The sequence below is a fragment of the Vombatus ursinus genome, unplaced genomic scaffold, assembly GCF_900497805.2.
Source record: "Vombatus ursinus unplaced genomic scaffold, bare-nosed wombat genome assembly UNPS02014807.1, whole genome shotgun sequence".
In the NCBI taxonomy this organism is placed as follows: Eukaryota; Metazoa; Chordata; class Mammalia; order Diprotodontia; family Vombatidae; genus Vombatus; species Vombatus ursinus.
The window spans coordinates 23,228,254-23,244,660 of record NW_020954585.1 but is presented as its reverse complement, the minus strand read 5'-3'; the positions used below and the strand labels follow the sequence as shown (position 1 = coordinate 23,244,660).

General features: G+C 40.0%; 1 protein-coding gene across 1 annotated transcript in view; it reads left to right on the top strand.

Annotated features, from left to right (window-relative positions):
- PEMT (phosphatidylethanolamine N-methyltransferase) overlaps nt 1–16,407 on the top strand; it is a 158,397-nt gene that overhangs the window by 120,561 nt on the left and 21,429 nt on the right. The window contains exon 4 of the mRNA XM_027874443.1: nt 12,097–12,242. Within this exon, the coding sequence (XP_027730244.1) occupies nt 12,097–12,242 (146 nt within the window). The remainder of the gene's footprint in view (nt 1–12,096; nt 12,243–16,407) is intronic.

The following is a 16,407-nucleotide window of genomic DNA, read 5'->3' as shown; positions in this document are numbered from 1 at the left end:
CCTCTCCCCAAACTCCTACTACTCAGGGAATAATTTTTTTTAAGAATTTTCTTTTCTTTTTAGTTTTCAACATTAACTTCCACAAGCTTTTGAGTTTTAAATTTTCTCCCCCTCCCTTCCTAAGACGACATGAAATCTGATATAGGCTCTACTTCAGGGAACAAATTTTGGGGTGGGTGCAGGAACTCACTCTTAATGACCCTGGTGGAGGCCTTCTTTGTGACATGGCTAGAATGCCTCTCTGAGCAGTTTCTTGCCTCCTAACCTCTGCCTCTGAGTAGATTAAAGAGAAAACTGCCTTTGATTATTGCTTGAACAGTCCTCTTGAGCAGCTCCTTGCCTTCTTGCCTTTTACTGAATGAGGCTGCCATCATAGCTACCGCCATCTGTGTCACTGTCAGCCCCAGTGAGCTGTCTCTGTGCCCATCCTTGGAGGTAATGAAGCCTTGGGCATCTTCCTGTCTGCCGAAAGCCTATTCCCTTCTATTCCCATCATGTCCTGCCACCTAAAGTTGTCTTTCGTAAACCTGAAGAAGGTCCCAAAACAATGGTGGGGACAACACAAACAATTGTGTCCAATTCCTCTTGCCACAGCGAAGTCCTCTTTGCCTTTATGTACAGAAAAGGAAATGGAGAGTCACAAAAGTCCCTTACCCATGGTCACATAGCTTGTAAATGCCAGAGCTGGGACCAAAACCCAGATTTGATGACTCCTGATTCCAGTGCCACACCCAAGGTCACAAACTTCTCTGTAAAAACAGGGGGAACATTATCCTCTCTTATTTTTAAGGGGTCAAAAAGATAGTATGTTGCAGTGGATAGAATGTAGTACCTACAAGTAAGAGGCATCCTAGCCTTGCCATTAAATAACCCTATAACTATGGGGAAGTCAGCCATAGCTCTCTTATCATCAGTTTTCTCACTTATGGAAAGTGATTGAAAGTATCTGACCTGCTAACTTCCCAGACTTTCATGAAATAATGAATATGAAAGCACTTGGAAAAGTGCAAAATGTCATACAAATGCAAGGGATTATTTTGGCATTGGAGCTACTTTAGTTTGGATGTGAAGTTTTATTTTCCTTTTAGTAGTGGGAGTTTTATGAAGCTTGGAAGATAGTGAGAGGCAGGATTAGATTGCTTAAATGCTGCATTTGAGCCAGACCCTTGCCCTCCCTTTCTGATAGAAGTAGAAGCAGTCAGGAGCTAAGTATCTCAAATTCAAGGAGCCTGGGTGAGAGCTACTTGGTGAGGCCACCTCCTCCCCTCCCCACTTCCCCTTTTATAGGACTTCTCTGGATTTCATAAAGAGAAGGAAAGAAATCCCAATGTCCTGAGGTTTCATTGGTGGGGGAAAAAAAGATAACCATGCAAACTTCAAAGATAGAACTAAAAGTAAATAAATAATCACTCTCTGTATGTCCATATATACTACATCTCTCTGCCCCTATACAGATTATTTTCCAAAGGAAATTGCTTTCTATTACTTTATTGTATTACTGAGCTAGACACCCAAAAGAGCTACTTGTTCCTCTGTTAATTTTATGTGTGGAAAGAACTGTACCTTCTCTTTTAAATGGCAGAACTGGGGACACCAAATATTGACTTAATTGGATTTGAAATATATGATTCCTATAAACCAGAAATTATGACCATGGCGCATACTCATTCTAACCATGGGGGAGACAAAACTGCTTAATGGCTCATAGGGAAAGAGTCCTAGAACATCAGAGTGGGAAGGACCTCAGAGGTTATTAGCACAACCGGTCCCTGAGCAGGAGTCCTTTCTACAACATGGCTGAAAAAACGGTCATTCGGCTTTTACTTGAAGACCTCTAGTGATGGGAAACTCAGGGGAATGCCCTGAAGCCTCCCATTCCTTTTTTAGACATTCTTGATGTTATAGAAAGATCTTCCTTAGATTGAGCAGAAATCTGCCTCCCTGGGACTTCCATCTGTTGAGTTTGTCTTCTGGAGCCAAAAGAAAAATCCCTCTTCCTCTTGAAAACCTTTCAAGTATTTTGAAGACAGTCACATGTTCTATTCCTTATCCCCTTGTCTTTTCTTCGCCAAGCTAAACATTCCTGGTTTCTTCGAACCATGATCTGTGATCATTTCACCGCTCTGTTTGCCCCTCTTTTAATATCGCATTTGACATTTAGATAGTGCTTTAAAGTTTGCAGACTGCTTTCCGTGTGTTATCACGTTCGATTCTCACAACAACCTTATGAGGTCGGTGCTATAATTATCCCCATTTTACGGATGAGGAAATAGAGGCTTTAATATTCTCCAGTTTGTCAGTTCCCTCCCTAAAATTGTTCAGAACCCAATATGATCTGACCAGAGAAGAGTAGAGTAAGACCCTCACCTGTATATAGGTCATTATGAATTCTGTGCTTCTGTTCACATTACCCCATACTGAATTAGCTCTGTGTGTGTGTGTGTGTATGTGTGTGTGTGTGTGTGTGTGTGTGTGTGTGTGTGTGTGTGTGTGTGCCATGTCACATTATTCATTTAGGTTGAGTTTGTTTTCCATTCACTGAATCTCAGACTTGGAGTGGACTTTAGAGGCCATCTAGACCCACTCATACCTGAATGAGAATCCCCTCTGTAACATATTTAACAAATGGTCATCCAGTCTCTTCTTGAAGACTTCCAGTGAGATCTCACCACTTCTCAGGACAGCCCATTCCAGTCTTGTATAGATCCAATTTTATAAATTTTTTCCTTACATTGAGCTAAAAATCTTCTCTTTATAACACCTACCCTTTAACTACTAGTTCTAATTGTAAGAACCAAGCAGAACAAGACTAATGCCCTTTTCATGTGATTTTTTTTTTCAAATACTTAAAAATAGCAATCGTGTCCTCTTTTAGGCTTCTCTTTTCTTTCTCTTCTCACCCAAATTGTTGTTGTTAGGGCATTTCAGTCACATCAGACTCTTTGTTACCCCATTTGGGGTTTTCTTGGCAAAGATACTGGAGTGGTTGCTCTTTCCTCCTCCAGCTTGTTTTACAGATGAACAAAATGAGTTTTTTAACAGGGTTAAGTAACTTGTTCAGGTTCTAAGTGTCTGAAGCCAGATTTGAACTCATAATGATGACTCTTCCTAATTCTAAGCCCAGTGCTCTTATCCACTGCACCTCCTAGCTATCCCAAATATCCCCAGTTTATTTATCTAATCCTCATATTTTGTCATCTCAAGGCCTTTTGACCACCTTCTTCCTAATATGAAATAACCAGAACTGAACAACATTATTTCACATGTGGTCTGACTAGGGCAGGACAGACTGCGATGGTACTATCACCTCCCAGTCCCAGACACTATGGTTCATTTAAAAAAAAATAGGACAGTATTGGCCTTTATCCACTCCTGCATCACTTCTCCTCTTTTCTAGTATTTCAAAGATCAAAGTATGTTATTTATGTGGGCCTGAGGACTCAAACTCATCATGGAAAGCTAAGCACTGCCTTACCATCTTCCTACATACCTTGGATCTCAACTCACTCTTGGTCATTTTTTATTCTCTTTTTTAGTCAAATTATTCTCCTTTGAGGAAAAGAAACAGAAGACAAATAAGAATTAAACAGTTTTGTTTTTATTTCTACCCAGTGTCATCCACTATGAACTATGATCTTCTCTCTCCTTTGATATTTCTCTTTTCCTCAATTTTTCAGTGACCTTTGGTTTTAGTGATATAGGGAACAAGTCAAGAAACTGCCTGTACCAATGTAAATAAACAAGGGTTCTCCACCTTTTTCTGAGGTCTTAGAAACTTGCCTGAGGCTCTTAAAAATTAAGTGAATTGCCCAGGGGCACATGGCCAATTTGTGGGTCAGAAGGAGGACCTGAACTCAGATCTTTCCAAGTCTAAAACCAACTATTCACTATACTATACAGCCTCTTTCCCCAAATATATAGGTTTGGGAAATGTTTTAAGGTTATATTGTCCTTACATTTTCTCAACAACCTTAGCTCATTCTAAGTTCCTAACACTATTCTTACATAGTTACATCCCCCTTTGTTTCCCATTTTCTCCATTTCTCTTTTTCCATCTAAGTTAATTGATACATCCACTCTGGTCTCTTTAGACAAAGACCATTTTCCCTCTTATTGTAATTGTTTCTCTTAGTGTCTTCAGAATTTCATTCTGGAGAGTTTCCTTTACCTATACAGGGCTAACTTTCCAGAGAGAATTTTAAGCCATGAGATCCTACCTGTCTTTTCTGTGAATGCTTTGAAATATGCTTTCCTAAGGTCCTATTTTTACAAAAGTATTTATAGCGGCTCTTTTTGTGGTGGCTTAAGAATTAGAAATCAAAGGGATGCTCATCAATTGGAGAATGGTTAACCAAGTTGTGATATGTGATTGTAATGGAATGTTATTGTGCTATAAGAAATGGCAAGCAGGGTGATTTCAGAAAAACTTGGAAAGATTTACATGAACTGATGCATAGTGAAGTGAACAGAACCAGGAGAATGTTGTACACAGTAACAGCAATATTGTTCAATGAAGAACTGTGAATGACTTAGTTCGTCTTAGCAATACAAGGATCCAAGAAAATCCCAAAGGACTCATGATACTCGCCTCCAGAGAAAGAACTGACATTAATAGAGACTGAAGCATACTATTTTTTGCTTTCTTTCATTTTTTTCTTTTTCGGGTCTTCTTATACAAAATTACTAATATGGAAATGTTTTACATAATTGCACATGTATAACCTATATCTGACTGCTTACCATATTGGGGAGGGGGGAAGGAAGGGAAGGAGGGATAGAATTTAGAACTCAAAACTTTAAATAACAATGTTGAGAAATATGCTTTCCTACAATCTGGCATGTATTTGATTGTACCCTGATTTTTTTCTCCTTTTCTGTCACCGGTTCTTAGATGAAGCTGGCACTTTTTCCACAAAGTTCTCATCATTTTCACTGCAGCAACCAGTTTCTCCTTGTTGGCAAAGATGAGCTACAAAACCACAGTTCCCTTTGATGCTTCCTCTACCTTTGGAAGGATGAAATTATCATTAATATAAATCCAGACATTACTGGCTCTTCTACTTTTGGTAGCAGATGTTCAGATAATTCAAATCCCCCATCACTACTATATTATGCCTATGTACTAGGCTTGTGGTCTGTTTCCTAAATGTCTTTATGCATTTCCTTTTCCGTCCAGGTGGTCTGTGGCATACTGTGATCATGATTTCAATTCTCGTTCTGCCCCTGCTGATCTTCATCCGTACGTTCTCCACCATGCTTACCCCTCTGGGCCTTAGATCTCCCCATGAATGTTTCTCTTAAAATTCAATGCTGCTTTTCCTTTCCTCTCCTCTACTTATCCTGTTGCTTTTGAATATGGCTAACCTTTCTTGAACTAGATTTCTGCCAAGTCTCAATGGACCTACCAAGTGAAATTTGCCTCCTGGCCTTAGGATTGTTGATTCCCTATGCTTGTTACCTATACCTTGTGTATTTGTGTATAGACATCTGAAACTGTGGGTTTTGGTATTGGTTTCTTTCTTAGATTTTATCTGTAGTGAATTTCTAGGTCTCTCTGCTGCTGTTGTTTGTCTACCTTGTAGTTAGCTACTCAAGTAAAAGTACCACTGGACTGGAAAGGTTCAAATGTCTGAATTTTCAAAAAAAGGGAAGAAAACAGAATCCATGAGTTATAGGCTAATATACTTGACTTCAATTCCTGGTAATATTCTAGAAAATATTAGTAAAGGAGTAGTTAACGATCACCAACAACAGGTCATACCAGGCTAGTCTCTTTCCTTTTTTTTACAATGTTGTTGTTGTTGTTTTTCCTTTGTTCTCAAATAGGACCATGACATCAGGGAGATGATGCTATGACATGCAAGTGAGTTGGATTTAAGTGAGGGAGGGCTATGGAAAGTCACCAGCCTCACTCTTTCCTTGGGAGCCATCTGGGTCCAATGGCGAGATATAGATCAGGACAACTGGAGTTGGCCCTGGATGTAGTGGGAGTCCTTGGCCTCTTTACTATTCTGGTAGATGAGGGAAATGCCAGATTTATTTATATTTTGGCAAAGCATTTTGCATATTTATCATGGTAAGATGGAACTGGTCTGAAACTGGTTGATTGGCCAAACCTAAGAAATAGTCATTATAATGGCTCAATGTCAACTTGGAAGGAGTCTCTAATGGAGTACCCCAGGGATCTGTGTTTGCCTCTTGTTTTACATTTTTCCCAAAAATTAGGGGGATAGGGCTGGCTAAAACACTGAATGAAAGAATCAGGATACAAATAGATCTCAATAGACTAAAATCTGAGCCACATCCAGTTAGTAGAGATAAATATAAAATTTGATTTATATTTAGTTTAACAAAAAACAAAACAAAACAAACAACCTAACAAGTCCAAAATGGCCTCAAGGTGGCTAGATACAATGAGTCTGAAGAGTATCTAGGTGTTTTAATGTGCTGCAAACTCAGTGTCAGTCATAGTGGAACATCATAGTCCAAAAAGTTGGTGTGATCTTAGTTTGCCTCGAGAGTCATATAGTGTCCAGGAACAAGGAAGTGATTGACCTGCTATACTCTTCCCCTGGCAGACTACATCTGGAGAATTGTGTTCAACTCTGGGCACCACATTTTAGGAAGGCCTTGAACAAGTTGTAGAATGTCCAAAAGAGGGTGGACCAGGGTAGTGAAGGGCCTTGATCATGCCACACGAGGAAAAATGAAAGAAAAGAAGAATATTTTAGGGAAAACATGATAGCTGTCCACAGATATTTGAAGTGCCATGTGGAAGAAGAATCAGACTTAATTTGACTTGGGCAGATGTAAGAGTAATGGATAGAATTTGCAGCAAGGCAGATTTAGGCTTCATGTAAGGAAAAAATGTCCATCAAAAGGAATGGACTACCTCCAGAAATAGTGATTTCTCCTTCACTGGAGGTTTTAAAATAAAAGCTGAATGAATGGCCGTTTGTCAGGTGAGTTGTAAAGGGGATTCATGTTGATTGCACTAGGCAGCCTCTAAGGTACCTTCCAGTTCTAAAATTCTTTCATCCTTTTCTCTTACTCTTAAGGAGCTCCTCACCTCCTCCCAAACCCACCACCATTAACCTCTCACACCCCTAAAATAATATTTCTATTTGAAAGATGTGGGAAAGCTTTTAGGGAGTTAAGTTCCACAGCAGGATAAGAAATTCCAAGATGTTGTGGGTGATAGTCCCTCAACCAATCAGAAAATGCACCAAACATTCTGTAAACAACAACTTTTTTTTTTTTTTTTTGGCATTCGGGATTAAGTGACTTGCCTGGGGTCACACAGCTAATAAGTGTTATGTGTCTGAGGCCGGATTTGAACTCAGGTCCTCCTGACTTCACGGCTGGTGCTCTATCCACTGAGCCACCTCGCTGCCCCAAAAGAAAGAGCCCTGGAGACTAAACTGGTTGCAACCCTTCAGGGTCAAGGACCAGGCCTCAACAGAGCAAAGGCTTTTCTCCACTAGGCTTGCTTAATAAGCTTATTGAACATTAACTGACACACCCTGAGGGTGGAGATAGCCTCTATTTTAAACACAGGATGGGTAACGTGGGCAGAGTTAACAGAACATGGAAGAACATGGGAATGGGCTGTCCAGGAAGAGTGTAACTCAGATGAACTAGACCAATCCTAGCCCTGGTGGGTGGAGTATGGATCTTACTATTTGAAAGTTCATTGTACCACTGAACAAGTGCCCATGCTTCTCCAGGGAGAAGCGTAAAAAAGACTTTCTTTCACTCATTCCTGTAGTAGATTTTTGTTTCAGATTTTTCTAACCAGATGAAGAAATTCAATCCTAGGGAAACTAACATACCTAAGGTCATCCAGTGGCTGAAGTAGGACCAACCTCAAAACAAATCTTCTGGCTCCCAGTCAAATGGTCTTTTCTAGCCGTAATACTACCCATGTATTATCTTCTTTTCAACCAGGTTCTAGCAGCATTTCTTAAACCATGGCTATGGGGTCTCAACCCACAGTTTAAGAAGTGTTGAAGATGTTGTGAGTGGAAAAAGTTTAAGAAGCCCTGGTTTAGAGTACTTGTTAAGAAGAAAAATGATACTACTTTGATCTATGATCCAAAGCATAGAAATATTCTCTCTCCAGCTGAAGGATGATTTAACATTCCTTCCTCCTCCTGCCCTTTTCTCCCCTAAAGCAGGGAGCTAGCTATTCTGGACTTTTTAGGTGGGTGACTTGGGTTGTGTTCTATCAATTTTAATTTTAATCCTAACTTCAGAAAGGACACAAACTCCTCTGGGGCATCCCTCCCACCCTCTCTTCCCACCAGCCCTTCATCTTCTCCCTTTTGCCTTCCCCTTATCTCCTTCTTTGTTCCCCTTCCCCCAACTAATCAATAACAAAGTCTTTATTGAGAGCCTTAGGAACAGCAAGATGCAAAGTATAAAAAGTTTCCTTCAAAGGCAGGAAGATCTGAGCTCAAGCGCTGCCTGTGACACATAGTGGCTTTTTGAGCAAGTCACTCAGCCATCCTCTCTGTGTCCTAGGGATTTCTCCAAGACTTTAAGCTCCAAAATGTGAGGGGAATTATGATTTAACAAAAATAATCATGGATTTTATTGGTAGTGGGAATTTCCTATACCAAGGAAATCACAGGTCTGGTCTAAAAAGATATATGGGGAACCTACTAGCTATCATTCAGTGCTACCTTATATTGTATGGTGTAAAGGAAAAATATCAGAAAGAAGAAATGCTACGGACTGAAGTTGTCAGGACAGGCTTCCCAGAAGATAGAGAATTTAAGATGGACCTTCAACGATGGTAAAGATTGGAGAGGGTACAGGAGAGATAAAATGAGGAAGTAAGAATGGTGTGTTCATAGCACTGTGAAGTGATCTGGGAAGCCAAAACAGCGTCTGCATGTTGGCTAAGTGGAGTGGAAACATTGAAGAGAGTCTTCAAAACCAAGCAAAAACATTTGGATTTAATGTGATCTTGTCATAGCCATCCCCGTCCCCACCCCCACCCATCAGATTCACTGTGGGGCATGGACAGCAGTGGGACAGGAGGGTCCAGGACCATTAAACAGGAAAATCACTGTCTGGCAAGATAACGCAGGCAAAGAAGGGGGTGAGGGGAGGAAGAGGTTATTCAGCCAAGACAGGTAGGAATTAGCAGGCAGCTTTCATATAGATTAAGTGCCCAGAGTTTGGACAGACTGTGAAGCTAAGTCTATTGGCTATTTGTCCTATTTATGCCTTCTGTGTGTACAGTCCTGGGTCCACAGATAGTGTAGCTACTAAACTTCTTCTTTAACTTCTTTCTCCTCCTCTTCCTGTTGCTCACAAAATATTGGCATTTTTAGCTTTCTTTTCTTTTTTTTCCCCCTCCAGTTTGTTCCCTTGACAATCTTGTCTATTCTCCTGGCTTTAATTACCCTCTCTATGCAAATAACTCCCACATGCATACATAGGCAGCCCTGACCTCTCCCCAGTTTCCATTCCCACATTTCTAGCTACTTGTTGCACCCTTTCACGTGGATTTTCCAATGGCGCCTCATTCTCAGCATGTTCTGATCTCAATTTATCATCTCTCAACACCCATACTTCCTCCAGATTTCCCTATTTCTATTTATGCATCACTAACCTCCTAGTTACCCAGGCTCAAAAGCTTGAAGTTCGCTTTTACTCTTCCCTTTCCCTCAACCCCCACATCCATTTTGTTGCAAAGTCCTATTGTTTCTCTCTGAAGTATAAGATAATTCGCATTAGTATCTTTCTTTTTACTCCCACTACTACTAGGCAGCTAGATGGTGCAATGGATAGAGCTTTGGACCTGCAATCAGGAACACCTGAGTGAGTTCAGATATGACCTCAGACTATTACTAGTTGTATGACCCTTGGCAAGTTACTTTACCTCTGCCACAGTATTCACCTCTGTAAAATGGAGATAATAATAGCACCCACTGTCCATGGTTGTTCTGAAGATAAAATGAGCCAATTTTTATTTATAAAAATTTTGCAGACTTTAAAGCTCTACATAAATGCTACCTGTTATCATTACCAACCTATCCAAATTCTCATGACTTCTTCTCTGGACTATTATAATAGCCTCCAAACTGTTCTCCATACCTTAAGTCTCTCCTATTTCCAGTCTATCTTTTCCTTCCCTGCAGGATAAAATAAAATCTTTTTGTCCTAGCACTCAAGGCTCTAATTTGCTTCCTTATCTTCACTTCACACCTCTCCTCTGCAAACTTTAATTCCAAGTTCAACCAGAAACCCAGCCTTTCTTGAGCCAAGGATGTATATTAGGGAATGGGGAGATAAAGCTGAAAAACTACGTAGAGACCTGATTTAGAGGGCCTTTCAATGCCAATCTGAAGAGTTTGGACTTTTCTCCAACAGGCCATGGAGAACCATTGAAAGTGTATGAGCCTTCACATCTCAGGGCACTGGGTCGCAAATGTGGTCTGACCTCTACAGCCTATGCTCATCTGTCCTGCCAGATTCCTCTCTTCCTACTTCACCTCTCTTGAAGCTTTAGATGGGCATGTTGAATTTTCAAACAACCTTTGAGAGAGTAGAAAAAGAAAAGTTAGTAAAAGCAGGCATTCAATCCCTTTGCACAAATGTCAGAGAAAGACCTGCAATGCAAAGCACAGAACCAATTTCCTTCATCCTGCCAGGAGCAGGAGCATTAGAATGTTGCCACAAAATGGATGTCTTATTGATGAGATTGAATTAAGAGAGGAAACACCAAAACCAGTTTCTGGGTAGGATATTTGCAATACATTGGTATTCGAATCGAGACTAGACCATGTTAGGACCAATGTCCTGATCAGAGCACATCTGAAGTAGAGAGTGTTCTTTTCTTGGTGTAAGGGGGAGAGTGGCAAGCTGGAGGGTGACCACGATGATGAGCAGTCTAGAGCCAATGTCAAATAAAGGGCACTTGAAAGAACTGGGCATGCTATGCTTTTGTTGTTATTTGATCGTTTTTCAGTAGCATCTAACTCTTCATTGACCCTATTTGGAGTATTCTTGTCATTTCCTTCTCCAGTTCATTTTACAGATGACTTGCCCAGTTCACACAGCTGGTAAGTGTCTGAGGCTGGATGAGTCTTCCTGTCTCGAGACCCAGTGTTTTATCCACTCTACCACCTAGCTGCTTCTATATTATGCTTAGAAGAGAAAAAACAATGACTAACAAATATATGTCTTTAAATATTTGAAGGTCTATTCTGTGGAAGAAGGATTAAACTTCTGAGTGGCTCCAAGGGTAAAACAAGGATTAGTAAGTGGAAAAACTTTCTAGCCGTTAGGGCTGTCTAGTAATGAAATAGGCTGCCTTGGAAGGTAGCAAGCATGTCATTGCTGGAAGTATTCAAATAAAAGGGATGTATTTAGTAAGTGGAAGGTTGGAGTAGAATGACTATTGAAATCCCTTCTCATCTTGAAATTTTCTGATTCTATGCTGAATAGGCTAGAATAAATGTGTTTGTGGTGTCCATTCTTTATCACAATTACAGCTCTCTGGGGAGTTGCACCTTGATCCACCCTCACTGTTAGAATTTCCTAGTCTTGTGACCTTTTCCTTCAGAGAAGATTAGCCCTGATCACCTGGAGTAACTTGATAAGCTAAATAAAACTAATGTGTTAATGTTTGACTGTGGCTTATTATTATTTATCAAAATAATAACCCACATTTATATGAGGATTTTGGACTAAGTGACTGCTAAATTTCCTTCTGAATAACTGACTTCTTTTAAGTCCCAACTCAATTCCCATCTTGTAGAGGAAGTGTTCACTATCCAGTGCTTTCCCTCTCAATTATTTGCTATTTATCCTCTATATAGCTTGCTTTGTATACATTTGCTTGTATCTTGTCTTCCTCATTAGAGGGTAAGCTCCTTGAGGGCAGAGACTGTCATTTGCTTCTTTTTGTATCCCCAGCACAGGGCCTGGCATAGAGTAGGTACTTAATGTTTATTGAATTGAATTGAGTCAAATATCTTGAGTCTTCATAAGGTTCTACTGCTATGTAGAATCAGCCCAAGAATCTGGGTATGATGGCTTTAATGGACTTGGCAAATTTTCTTTTCTCCTCTTTCCTTCTAGCTTTACCCGGGCCATGTCAAGCCAGCCGAAGATAGAAGGGTTGGATTGCCTAGGGGCCTACTATGTAGGCCTCGTCATCCTGGGAATTGGCACCATCTTTGTGCTCTCCAGCTTCTATGCCCTTGGATTCATTGGGACGTATCTAGGTAAGATCTTGCAGAGCTTATGCCAGAGCACCTGAACCTAAGGCACTGTTTTGGTCCCTATCTCACCCAGACAGTGCTGCCACTGGGGGAGGGTGGGGAAGCTCTATCCATTCAGTATCAATGATGTTCTCAAGATTCACTGCAAATGGCACCATATAGTTAGCTCTACTACTAGCTATATGGTGCCATTTGCAGTGAATCTTGAGAATATCCCTAAGATGAGAATCCTATTAAAGACTTGGGTGCAAGAATTCTGGCTTCAGATTTAATTAAGCAAACAAACAAACAATTATGTGACCTTGAGCGAGTGATTTATTCTGAACTTCACTTTGTAAAATAAGGAGATTGGCCTAAACACCTTCTGAAGTTGCTTCCAATCCAAGCATTCTGTGATTCTGTGATTGCCTTGAAGAACTATTTGAACACCCAACATGTTGATAGAATATTGTTTTAGCAGCTAGGTGCCATGGGAAACAGAAAGCTGAATGAAGCCTGCTCCTTGCCTTCGAGGAGCATACTACCGAATAAAATCACAGAAACTCAGAGTTGGAAAGCACCTGTAGCCTGGCACATATTCCCACAGGAATCTCCTCCACAAATTATCCCACATCTGGTCATCTAGCCACTGAATCAGGATCTCCAGTGATAAGAATCACCTTTCCCATCAGCCCATTCCACTTTAGGAGTGCTCTAATCAGTAGAAAGTTTTACTTTAGAGCAAGCCATCCTCTCCTTTGCAATTTAAACACATCATTCTTAGACCTCCTCTTTGGCACCAAACAGAACAAATCTAAGTCCTCTTCTGCATGTTAATATTTGAATATAATTATAATTTTTCTGTCTCCCTTTAACACCAAGTCTTTTCTCCACCAACAAGTTCCTTCAACCAGTCTTCCAATCTTGGTATGGCTTCTAATCCATAGACTATGTAAATTCGAGTTCTGTCTCCTTGATCATACTGTTTTGTCAGCAACCTTTCTAAAATGTGAGCCCTGCAACTGAACACAGCATTCTAGATGTGAGATCTCAGTCCAGAAGAACTAGAATCTGCCTCATTCTGGACACTGTTTCTTTCAATGGAGATCAAGATTGCATTAATTTTTTTGGCTGCTTTGTCACACTCTTGAGTAATAGTGAGCTAGCAAACCATGAAAAGCCTCTGCCCTTTTATACACCCATCTTATCTAAAAAAAGAAAGAAGACATAAAAAGATAGCCAGCAGGATAAAGCACTGAATGATAAATTATTTTTATAGACATTGGGTACACTAAGTCAGTTGTGGAAAGATTGCTGGAACCTGAGATGAAACAGAACCATAGATTCTTAGAACTTTAGTGTTGGAAGGCACCTTTGAGGCCATCCTGTTTAGCTCTCCTCCCAAAAGAGAAATAACTATACCATAACATAACTAATGTGTCGCCACCTAGCCTTTGCTTGAATTTGAACATTTCAACATGAGGTATTCAACTCCATTTCTGAAACACTCTAGTTGTTAGAAAAGTTCATTATAAGGAAGCTGAGAGCTATTGGTTTTGCCCTCAGGGAAGGGCTCATGAGAGAAATGGGACTTGAGCCCTGCTGGAATGAAGGAATGACAAGTTCTAGTCATGGCTTTACCACTTACTAGATGTGTGACTTTCGACCCATCACTTTACTTCTCTTGCCTCAGTTTCCTTACCTGTGGCATAAGGGACTTGGATTGCTCTGCTTCTTCTACTTCCAAATGGAAAACAGAACAATGAATTTGAAAGTAGAGTGATTTCTTTTTTCTTTTTCTTTGGTAAACAGTATTTTATTATTTCCAACTACTTGTAAAGATAGTTTTCAACATTCATTTTTTATAATATTTTGAGTTTCAGATTTTTTTCTCCCTCCTTCCCTTCCATCCCCTCTCCCCATGATGGCAAGTGATCTGTTATAGGTTATGCATGTGCTGTCACGTAAACATATTTTGAGTGTAATGATTTCTGTTCAACCTGATTTACTGCTTTCCACAAAACTCCCAGGAATTTGTTTTTACTGGAAAGCAATGGATATGAGCCAAATAGCAAAGTGGAGGAACGCCAGTCTACTCAGTTCTGGGAAAGACTCCTGTCCTAGCAGGCCTCTTGAATTTAGCCTGGGAATAGACTCTTCCCTTGAAGTTTCCTATGAAGTAGATGAGTCTGCGCCTTGGATGAGATCCTTTGCCTCTGGATGGAGATTCCCACTCCCAGATGAGCCTCAGCAGGTCTGGCATAGGGCTCCCCTGCTGCAGTTTAGTGTTAATATCCTTTACTCATGGGTCCTGGTTTTCAGATCAGGCAGCCATTATTTGATGTCCAGAATCAACAACACACGCTCTGTAAGGCTAGACAAGGCACCTGCACCAATGCCGTCAACTTGTCCCTCTGTCTTGGAAATCAGCAAGGGAGGAAAAAATGCCATGGGGAGTCTGAGGGTGAAGGAGAAAGAGGGAACTTGTCAGAAAGAATAAAGATAAATCTTGGGGGAAGAAACTTACATGATTTTATTTTGTCTGTCCTTTAAAAATTTTGAACTTTTTCTTTTGTATTTGTCCTGAGTTTTGCTGCCTTAATGTTATTTTCATATATATTGTTGTAGCCTGTGGCCTTTGGGTTTATTGTTCCTTTGGCTCTCCTTTATTGGGCCATACAAACCTTCCCATGTTTTTTTCTGAATTCTTCATATTTGTTATTTCATAAGTACATTTATAAATCATAATTTCTTCAGCTATTCCCCACTCATGAGACATATGATCTGTTTCTAGTTTTCTGTTATTACAACATTGCTACTAAGAGTATTTTTGTACATAGGAGTCTTTCTTTCTATCATTGACTTTGTTGGGGTGTAAATGGCTCTCAGGCTCATGGGATTAGAGTATAAATAATTTAGTACCTTCTAATTCCAAATCGTCTTACAGAGCTTTTGGATCCATTTATAGCTTCATTAGCATTGAAATAATGTTTTTATCTTTTTTTTTTAATTAAAAAAAATTTTTTTTTATTGGTGAGGCAATTGGGGTTAAGTGACTTGCCCAGAGTCACACAGCTAGTTAGTGTTATGTGTCTGAGGCTGGATTTGAACTTAGGTCCTCCTGATTCTAGGGTCAATGCTCTATCCACTGCAACACCTAGCTGCCTCTGTTTTTATCTTCCAACAGCCCTTTCAACATTGGCTTTTGCCATCTTTGGTACTTTGGTATGAAGTGATACTTCAGGGTTATTTTAAACTATTTTGCATTACTCTGATCATTTGTGATTTTAAACATTTTTCAGATATTTGTTGACATTTCTTTTTCTGCATTCCTTCAGTTTACATTTCTTCTTTTGGAAGACTTTTTTCATATCCTCTGACCTCATGTCTACAGGGAAGTAAAGCATCTTGTCCTGTATCTGACCTTTTTTAGCAGGTGAGAGAGAGACAGAGACAGACAGACACTCCTGTTGGAGCTCACAACCTGAGAAAAACCTGGAAAAATTAGATAAGCCTCCTGAGCCCTTCCTCCATCCTTGGACCTCAGCTTGGAGAAGAAACGACTTCGGAGCTGGGGGAATGACATGATAACTGCTCCTGCTGGGCTATGAAGCTAGTGGCTAGATATGAAGACATGGTTGAGTTTCTTGGGGTGTGGGCATAGCAAACAAAACTTCCTGATGCCATTGCATAAAAACTTTTAAGAGAACTTGGGATGATCTTTGAGATGTAGAAGAATTCAGGGTCAGAATCCCCTGGAGCAGTGCTTAAAGTAAAAGAAAGAAGACAAAATGATATTTTTTTGTGTGTGTCATTATACTTGGATAAAAAGAAAGTAGATTGGTTCAGGTGTCTTAATAGTTAAAGAAGCTAGGCTGATTTTGAACCTCTAAGACCGGAGCAAAAGAGGATCAGATTAGGGAGGATGCCAAAATGATTTGAAATATGGAATTGGAGAAGAGAGGGTGCTTGCAAAAAAATAATCTCAATTTTGTTCAGCAAAATATGAGTAAAGGTCCTGTGCTGAGAGGGAGTTGGAAAGGTAGGTAGCTAGTTGGTAGCTTTAGACAAGAGAATGTTTGTAACACCTGCTGTGGAAAATGTGAAGTCTCCAAGTATGAGAGTTAGTTTTCTTTTCTTTTTTTTTCCTAAGATTTTTATTAATTTATTCATTTTTAGTTTTCAACAT